The following is a 10,499-nucleotide window of genomic DNA, read 5'->3' as shown; positions in this document are numbered from 1 at the left end:
TGAGGCTGACAACGGAAATTACAGCCCGTCATAGTTTTACCTTTAGCTTCAGTAACAGAGGACCTGAAAGAGGAGCCCAGCAGAGATTTCCCATTTCTGAGATTCTGAATAGTCAAAAGAATCTAAAATATTTAGGTTTCAGGAGAGCGAACAGAAAATACTCTGACACTGTGCCTAATTCTGGACCTGTAATCTCACTACTAAGTGAAAGAAAGTTCACCAAGAACCAGAGCTCATCACATGGCTTTTCTGAAATAAGCAGCAGCATGAGCCAAAAAATGCGTGTCTCTACCACCTGAAGTTTCAATTATATTTCAACTAAAACTCTTCCATTAATTAAACCAGTACAAAGATCTGTTAGACAACAGGCTTCCACTTAACCAGAAGCTGACAGTAAATTAGAGAAGACAACGATTCACAATCAAAGGATTACTTTGAAACTGCTTTAAAGTCCCCAAAGGAGATAACCCAAGTCACTTGGTAAGCAGTACGTCTACCCACAGCACACAGATCTCCACTTGCCATGTAGTAAATCTTCAGTAATTCACACAGACTCAGAATTGCACAGACAGCAGCAGCCAGCACCAGTACAGCAGTCTGGAAACACCGGCATGCATCCAACAACAAACTCCTCAACCCTGAGCACAAAGATTACACACCTTTGGCTCTTCCAGTAACTATGTAATTCCAGCTTGTGGTGCAAGCATCTGCTCCATCTTATGAACACATTTCCTTTGATGTGTCATTTAAATCTGAAGGAAGATGAGCACAGCTGTTTGAGTCAGCTGCAGCAGGTTAAACCAACAGTTTCTTGTCAGTTCTGTAACATACATGCTTCCACAACAGGAAACAATACAGCCAATCTAAGAAGATCTCTTCACCTCGGAAGAATTACCCAAGATTCTCATCCACCTCCTCCTGGTCTAAAATTTTGAGCCACCCACTATTGCTAGTAAATAAAGTTTTCATTTAAACACTCAGATTTAGGTTTATTCATACACAGCAAAAAGTTCCACCTGTATATTAAAACCAAACAGATTAGAAGTAAATGTTTTATTCTTCCAACTAAATTCCAGTACTACAAGGGCAGTAAAACAATGATACACTGAAAAATTGCAGCAATAAACATTTGTTAAAGACTGATAGAATAAATAAAAACTACAAAAATGAGAAATCATATAAACCCATTCTTAACCCCCAAAAAAGTCATGGAATACAGAAATGCCCTCCTTCACTATTTCACAGGCAGTACTGTGGGCTATTTGCTTAAAATTGTCCTGGGATTACATTCTAACTTAACTGTGATTACAGCTTTGTTGTAGTGCACAGTTATGAAAACCACACTAACTTCAGTCAGAAGTGTCATTCTACATTTTTATTTACACAACCAGTGAAGGGCAACTTCTAGAACATCAGCTTTAACCCTTTACTTTTTCAAACTTATTAACATAAGAAGCCAAATTGTAATGATACAGCAAATGAGGCCACTGGTATTATTACAGGTAGCAAAGGTCCACATCCAGGTGGTACTGACATCAGGGAGCACTCCAAAACCAGTTGCTGCATAAGAGTGGTTGCCACTGACAAAAGCTTGAAATAACCTGTGTTCACAGGGGGAAAAAATATGGCATTGCTGCAAGTCTTTACTGGGACAGCTTGCAACAATAAAACAGGGTGTATAGGGCAGCCCACATATGCAGAAAGTGTGATTCATGAAACATCTGTAAAGAGAAAAAAAAAACCAAGAGTTAATGATGGAGTTAACAAATACCAGCTCTATCACAAAGCTGTTATGGCAATATCAAAACCTATTTCAAAAATAAAAACCCAGCATGTTACAGGAGACAGTTTGAGATGTTTTAAACAAACAATATGTTTTATCTTGTATCTTGCTTTCAGCCTCAAGTCTTCCAAATTACCAGTTTGAAGTACATTCACTTCGGGCTTAGCTGAAGCTTAACAACAATCAATGGCCACTTAAATTATTAAACATTCAGTAATTTAATGCTGCTATAGGCATCAGAAGAAACAGATACTTACAACTGGCAGGCTGTTCTCCATATCGTCGCATGATTTGATCATGCGTGAACTTCACAAATGCATCATATTGTTCTGCAAGCATGAAGCATTAGAAGTGTCAGTCTATTACATTTAACTCCAGATGAAAAATATTCAAGGCTACTTTTTTATACGTACAAATCATATAAATTAAACACACATCCACTATCAGTATTTTTAAGTGACACTGTTCATAGCTGCCATTTCCTTTTCATCCCCAGCAACAACACTGCAGCATATATCCCCTGAATTAAACAGCTTTCCCTTACAAACTTCCACAATGGGAAAGACAGTAATATGCTCAAAGATAATTATGCTGTACATACACGAAGACCTCAATATACCCAACACCTGCTCAGCGTCAGACACCATATTTTGAAGTAGTCAAGTGTGCCCTTTTCACAGATCTGTAATGGGGGCAGAGTAGTTAAGCACATGGCATTAAGGTCAGTGCTAGGGTTGGAAACGTAACCTCTCTGCTCCTATTGCTACCAGATGTAAGAAAATCAATTTAATGAAAAGGAAACACAGAAGTACAGGAAAGGGACTTGCTAGGGAGTTAGCAGTTCTTTTTGGTGACCACCAGAAAATCAAAAGCAAACGACAAACTAAAAGGATGAAATGCTAAGTGACTAACACTTAACTAATTCCAATCACAAAAGTAGCCACAATAGGAGACATATAGCTGACTGTGGACTTCATGAAAACAGCTACTGTGTAATCTGAAATTAAATTTAGATATCAAATGTATTAATTTGGCTTTGAACTAAGCATTGTTATTTCCCAGAAAGATTATTCTCTCTATTCACACATACACACAAATGCATTTGCAAGTTTTATTCAGTTTTAATATTGCACTCATCAGCAGGATATCACCTTTCAGAATTAGGAAATTGAACAAGGAGAGTAATATCTACCAGATGCCGCTCCTCTCCATTCCCCTTCCTCCCTTGTGGAAAAATACATGTGCAGCAATGTGGGGTGTTCTGAGAAAAGGGCAAGGTCAAAGAAGGCAATCTTCAACCAAAAATGCAGTTAGATTTGTAGTGGTTCCTAGTCCCACAGGTTTGCCCCATTAAAGTCCCCATCCTCTTGCAGGGATGAGCTTCACCTTCGAAGTAAACAGGGTATCAGTAATCAGCAAGTAGTGCAGCAGCCGCCCAAACTATGGACCTGACCCGACTGATGGGCCCAGGGTCACAGCAGCTAGTTCCCCTCTGTCCACACGCAGGACCCTCTGTTTCAATACAGTTCTGACTGATGGCTTTTCAGCAAGGATCTTAGCCAAACAACAAAGTAACACAAAGATTGAAGGATCTGTTGCCCAGAAACCATTTCCAAAAATAACAGCAACTAGAACTTTTCCTAAAAGTATGTATTAAAGGCCAGCAACCAACTTGCACGCGTTCTTCTTTAAAGGTTTAAGTCAACAGACACAGCTGATTCGTACCATAATTTTTGTTAAAACTATGGCTTTGGAAATTTAAAGAATCCATGGTTACTAAAAATCCTCTTTCTTGTGGCATTCAGATTCGGCAAGTTAAGCAATCCAAAGGTAAAAGCAACCTAGAATGAACTGTTTGAAAATTTGTGAAGGCTTGTAAAGATATTTATACTACTGGCATCCCTGTGATATATGTTCTAACTATTGAAGTCAAAAGGTAGCTAAACGACACAAATACAAACATCATTTACACTCTACAACTTGACCTTTACTATAAAAAGCTGTTTTTCACAGATTCTAGAAAACCTTTAAAGCTATTCACCTCGCCCCTCACACTCTGGTTTTAACATCTGCAAAGGATCTTGCAAAGCCAAGTTCATGCTAACACAGCGGCTTCAGGTAACAGAGGCAGGAGGGGAAATCAGGGCATCAGAGATCTGAGTTGTCCATTTATCAAACACTCACTCCGCATGAAAGGCAACTCTGCTCACAAAGAACACAGGATAAAAAAAAAAAAAAGGCAGTATCTAACTACCTACAAGAAAACTGTGATTCAGAAAAGAATGAGGAAAATATCTGAGACCCAAACATTCCGTTCAGTCACTTGAAAGAAGCTATTCAATTGGATTTATTACAGAATTTCCAGTTACAAACTCGTGAAATCAGTGGAAGTGTAAGAACAAGTATCACCTTACCGTACAAAGTTTAGAAAAGGATATAATCTTTCTGTCAGCAGAAAAACATAACTGGCCTTCTATGTAAGGAACTTCTAAATTCTTTTGGCAGTCTCTAAATTCTCATAGAATGCTGAAAATGTGTTGTTGGCTTGATATATGGGATACAGTGACACGATCTTTCTAATAGCTCTTTTGGTGACCACCATCTTAAGAACAAGTAAACCTAACTCATCTCACTGTAAAACACAACCCCCCCAAAAAAAAATTTTCCCTTTGGGACTGACAGATGGAACACATGTAAGGAACTTGCTAGAATGGTTCTTGCTTGTAAAGAACTACAAGTTTGTACTCAGAAAGTATCTGGAACAAATGTAAACCTATCTATTCTTCAAATGGTTCTTATGATCACTGCTAACCGAAATGCATTTAAGAGAATGCAAGAAATTACTCAATTCTGAACATGCATAAATTAGAAGAAAGAAACAGAGTCCCAATTCATCAATCTGAAGCAGGTTAAAACTGAAAATATAGAAATGGAACATTAGGCCCAAAGGAACAGAAGTATTTAGGGCTCTAATTTTAGCTGTAAATAGATGTAGATTTAGGAGAGACTTAACTATAGCAATTTCTTACACAGCAATGGCAGATCAGCAAGCACAGAACGTGAACAGAGGCTCAGGTGCAGAGACAATACTGTTACAAGCAACCCACGAGCCTGACACAAGTCTGGCAACTTTCTGCATGGGTATGCCTGTAGAGTTCCCACACCTGAAGAGATCGGCAAACTTGAATTCTGATGTGTTTTCAGGTGGGAAGCGGAATAGCCGTGGATACTGCAAAAGCAGGTCTGCTGCAGAGTACACTCGGACATCCCTTGTCATCACACTAAATACTAAATTAGACTCCCGAGTCATACTGTGAAGGCACCTACCTCTGAATGCACCAGAATTTAGGTGCTCAAATGCTAGCAAGATGCCTAGAAGTAGAGGATTGAACAACTAAAGAAAGGTCATATTTACAATGCCAACATTAACATGATCCTTACGGAAAGTTAAGTTGGCATCAGATGCCAAAAAATATCAGCTGAATGGTGTGGAATACAACAATCCAGCACAGAGCATCAGAAATGCAGCTGAACTACTGATGCTCAGGCAGATACCAAACACCACTGGCAGCAGTGCTGGGAAGAGAAAAGGAAATCTTAAGTACTGTCATCTAGCCAAATTCCACAAAAAGGAAGTCAGTTCCCAAGCAGGAAAAAAAGAAATCCTTCACAAAGAGCTCTTAAGCCAGTAGAATAGAAAGTCTTTCTGGCAAAAAGAAAAAAAAAAAAAGAGGAAATTATCAATTCAGGCATGATAGCAAGAGAAAGCTCTATCTGAAATAAAACCACTGTTTCCATTGATTAGTGATACCCAAGAGTCATAGTTTCTATCCAAGGCAGCAGAGAAGAAAAAAACCTATCAAAGAGACTACACATCATTTTTTCTGTCCTGTATGTAATCTCATTCCTTAATCGGATTAGGTCAGAAAAAAATACAGCATAACACAAAGTTTTAAGCTCTCAAACTCACCCTAACACATTATTTTAAACTATCATATACCTGCAAGTTTTGTGGTCAAAATTTCTTCATACTCTTCACGGATTTTCTCTTCACGTTCTTTCAGCAAACGTTCACAGATCATTCCAACTTGTCTGAGAGTAAACAGAGGCTGCTCTTTTTTCAATGGTGATGATGCTGCAGATGAAGTACCTAAGATGAAATATTCGGGCATTACCAGTTTACACTTACAAGCAGTTCAGAACCATTTTGAAAATCAATTTTCTTCACAGCGTTTACATTAAAGGAACTTTACAGAACATTTGGAGAAGCCTCTCTCTGCCATTTGAACACTTCTAATTACTATTAAAGTAAAATCAGACACTCAAAAGGAAGACATCTACATCGGACCATATGCACAGGTATCAAAACACCAAGAGTGTTACACACACACTGTGAATGCCATTTACATGTCAGTTGTGATTTACAAATTTTATTATATTTTACATAAAAGTTTCAGTACAATATATTTTTGCAAAGACAGCTGCTTTGCAAAGGCCTATTACAGTATCAGTGGCAGGGCACACCAGATGATCTCATGAAAATAATGAAAGCTTTGTGTCCTACCAATTCTTAAAATGAGAAGCTACAATCTTCCAGATCAATGCTAGTATTGCCAAAAAAAGCAACACTAACTGTTGAGAAGGTGTCATAAACCATCAGATAACTACTAAGGAAAATTATTTATGCAAACAGAGACTAAGAACACATGGCAGAGTTAAACAGAATTTTCTGAGTACCTGGCAAAGCTGGTCCAGTAAGGAGAAATGCATGTGGCTGTGCATCAGTAGAACAACAAGGATCTGTCTGCTGGAAGCTATTTTCTAAGTGTCTCCTCTTCTGCATGCGTTTGTACTCCTGTTTTATGTTGTACAGAATTTGTTCTAAAAGAAAAACAATTTCAAAAATAAGCCTAAAATAATTACATTTCAGCATTTCACTTACCTTTATTTCCACTCAAACACCAAACACTGCAGCTAATTAACAAATGACAAAAGCTAGACTCTTAAAACATGTCCTGCAAAACCCACCGTATTTTACCTAAGACACACACACATCAAAATCAACTAGAAGAAAGGTAACTCCAGAGTGTTTTCACCAGGAAAACACTAGCAAAGATGTTGTTAGTTAAGATCAGGTATTGGTGCCAGAGTATTCCTAAAAAAAATACACAGCATAAGATTAAAATTTAGGAACTATCAACTATACAATAAACATGGATAAAAATTAGGCAACAGAACTTCTACTGGTACTCATCGTCTTCCCTTCATACACTTAATCTGCAAGTAATCCTTGCAATAAAACTACCAATCCTGTGTGCAATTCCACATACCAAAAAGCTCTTGGGTACATCAGTGCCCTCACTGCACATCCTCTGGCTGGGTAAAATATTAAAGAAAAAAAATAATTTTATTTTTTTACAGGAGACCTTCCCAGAAAGAGACCTCCAAAGCCTCCCTCTTATGAGAATTCTTACTTTCAAAAAAGATTTCCCTATAGGATCGGCTTCCACTAAGACTTCTTCTAGACTTTTGGCAAAGACAGCTTTCCAGAACTCAGATACGTACAAATCCACGTGATTATGTCAGAGTTGCAAAGGACTCCTCACTACCTTCCTACTTCTATTCAGCATTCATTCATCCAACTCATAAAAAGAGAGGAAACTGTTTCCACTCAACAGGAATACCACATTTTCAGCAAAGGGGCCTCTTGTTTGGATTCTGCCCATTGATGAAGGCTTTGCAGTTCATAGCTTTTCAGTCCCATGCCTACAGTACTTGTATGATTTTCAGCTCCCTAAAGGGGGATCAATAACTTGGTTTAAAAAAGCATCAAATGCAGACGACTTAATAAAGCAGCACAGTAGGGAAATGACGAGAGGGAAACTACAAGAAAGGGGGGAAAAAAAAGCACTCAAGGGTGGCTGGAGGAGTCATACTTTTTGTACGACAAGACAGATCCTATACTCCAGTGTGTACAGAAATACATAAATCAGGTTAAACCAAGATGCAGTCAGGCTTCCAAAATTAAACAGAATCCCATGCAGAATTTGTCCCAAGCACAGGTGCTGCATCAGAGAATGGCCCTGCAGCATTTTTACTCAACAGTATTATGGTGGTAAAACAATACTTTTCCTCAAAATCAAGTGCTGTTCTAACTAAAGCGATTCAGCATCATTTTGAATGGGAACCAAATTAGCTCATAAGATAACATCTGTCTTAAAGCATGCCTACACTCTGAGAAATGTGACTACAAACATTCACGCTGCATTTACATTAACTGAAGAATGTACCAGACCACATACATCCTTCACTACAACTGCTTGTCTTGGGCATACTCTCCAAATTCTGTATGAGCTGCAAGATCATCAGCCAAATTTCAGGTGTAAAAAATTGATAGAAATCTTCTCTACAGCTCTCCTTTCTATTATCTTTTTGCACATTCTCAAACCACATTAACCACCAAAATCATTAAGAAAAAAAAAGGTAAACAAAACTCTGGTAATGGATAAGAGTTAAAACAACAATCATCAGCCAGGTTTCCTCCAGCCCTAACAACCCCTGCAAATCAAACAGGTAAGAATTCAGAGAAAATGTTAAAAAAGCGGCCAGAATAGAAGGAGCAAAAGCAACAAGGGGGGTAGGGGGAAAGAGGCAGGAACAGGGAGGGGAAGAAAAATCAGGTACTGACTTTGGGAAAACAGTAACAACTGGGATAGAAAATTAAGCTCTACACACTAAGGACACGATTCTATTCCAAATTATATTGAATTGTGGACACAGAAGTCTGAGTGATATCACAGTAATTTAATTTTCTTCTAATTTGGCAATACTTTTTAACTTGCCATCTCCAAATCTTACTCTGAAAAGCCAACGTCTCAAGAAAGGCGACTGATGGATACATTGGGAGATCCTCGTCCTGACAAAGCCACTTTGCAGTGGTTTGCATTACTGTAACTTCAGGTAAAGGTATAAACCTCAGCAAAGGGGAACAGAGGGGACTAGTTAAGCATGACAATACACTGTCCACATTGCAAACAGCCACCAGGAGTAAAAAGCCTGAAAAAGTCCTGACTGAACACTTGTTGAGCCTGTACACACATCTGGGAAATGGCATTCCTCTGTTTATAGTCTGGCTGATGAGGTTTAAGGCACCGTTGCTCAGCACAGAGAACTGGACTGCAAGCTCTAATCTGCACCATGCTGCTGGTAGGCAAGATGACTGGGAGAATGACTCATCTCATGCTTCCCAATTTCTACCATTTGTGAAATGGAGATTAATAGTCAAGAAACACAAATTCAACATAGCATCGAACTCTTTGATGACTTCTCACATGAATGACCAGACTAGTAATGCTTCAAATTAAGCACATTTTTGCAACAGCAAAGACTGAGTAGTCATTTTTATTAAATGGCATAAAACCTATGACTTTAAACAAAACTAATTCACTGTAAAATGTAAGCTTGCAAATATTTATGCCTGATTTTAAATGAAAACCTGAATGTCAAATTGAATTATTTTGTCTTTTTTTTTTTTAAACAATCTAGGAGCAAGAAAAGGCATTTACAGTTTTGCTTAATAAATACACAAAAATATGCTTGATGAACAAACATATTTTATTCAAAACATTTTTATAGTATCTCAGCACTTGAAAGAAGCCACAAGATACTAAGGCAGTGCAAACTAGACAACTTTTGAACAACACCTATATGGCAGACATCTAACTGTAAAGCCCTTTAAAACTCTGGCCCAGTTAAACAAAGCTTAGAGTTAGCAGATATTCTCCAGCCTAATTTTGATTCCAGAAAACCTTTTTGTCTTTTCAAGTTCAGTTTCTTAACTTCCTTTACTTCCAATTAGCCCTGACTATTCCCTCTGCAGTTGACAACTGAATTAAAATGTTCATTTAACTGGTGTCAAACACAGGGCCAGTTTTTTTATGTGTTCCTCAATGTGGAAGCCCAAAAGGTTTTTTTCAATAATGACATGTATTTTAATGAACGATTTGTTTTATATATAAAGATTTAGAATCTGAAGGTGCACTCCTTAAAGAAAACATAATCTAAGTGAGCTTCTCTAAGACTTTAAAACTGAATTGAAAACTTAAATAATATATATTAGAACTCATTACATATTTTAAATAAAGACTTGTATCCATTTTATAGGTAAAGTTCAAATGGGACATTGTATGTCAGGCAATAATTCCATTTATGAGATGACAAAATAATATATTTAATATGATCAAGCATACATCACTGTGACCTATCCTCAGTTTCTTTTTAATTTCACATTCTCTCCTGTGCTCACTGTTTCCTCCCGGTAAGCAGTGCACAGAGCTAGCTAACAGGAAACACCACGCAGAGGTACTGAAAGTGAGAACTGGGCTTGCTGAACCTGCCTAGGGTAGTAGCAAGTAAAAGCCACACTGCTAATATACTGAAAAGAATTAGTAATTCATAAATGACATTTCAAATTCAAGATGACTACAAAACCCGGACAGTTACACAAGTATTAAATGCCCCCTTCTCCTCCTTCAGGCTCAAGGCTAAGAATGACAAATGAAGACTGCTACTGCCTCACCATGACCACTAAATGCACAGGGGGTTCAGTCAAATACATCTGAACAGAACGAAATGGATACTCTTAGCTAGTGCTGTGTACTGAGAGCATGAAGTTGAGTACATGGGCTCACAAAATACTGCATTAAGATGAAGGACA

At 38.0% G+C, this 10,499-nt stretch overlaps 1 protein-coding gene across 1 annotated transcript; it reads right to left on the bottom strand.

Moving 5' to 3' along the window:
• Positions 1-1,038: 1,038 nt before the first annotated feature.
• On the bottom strand, positions 1,039-7,044 carry AKIRIN2 (akirin 2). Its single transcript, XM_010077923.1, has 5 exons — positions 7,022-7,044; positions 6,521-6,664; positions 5,784-5,933; positions 2,041-2,112; positions 1,039-1,721 (listed from the first exon to the last, which is right to left on the bottom strand). The coding sequence occupies exons 1-5, from the start codon at positions 7,035-7,037 to the stop codon at positions 1,711-1,713; spliced, it is 393 nt and encodes a 130-aa protein (XP_010076225.1). The 5' UTR covers positions 7,038-7,044; the 3' UTR covers positions 1,039-1,710.
• Between the last annotated feature and the right edge of the window lie 3,455 nt (positions 7,045-10,499).

This window comes from Pterocles gutturalis, unplaced genomic scaffold, assembly GCF_000699245.1.
Source record: "Pterocles gutturalis isolate BGI_N339 unplaced genomic scaffold, ASM69924v1 scaffold19013, whole genome shotgun sequence".
Taxonomy (NCBI): domain Eukaryota; kingdom Metazoa; phylum Chordata; class Aves; order Pterocliformes; family Pteroclidae; genus Pterocles; species Pterocles gutturalis.
Note: the sequence above shows the minus strand (reverse complement) of the source record. Positions and strands in the feature narration are given on the sequence as shown.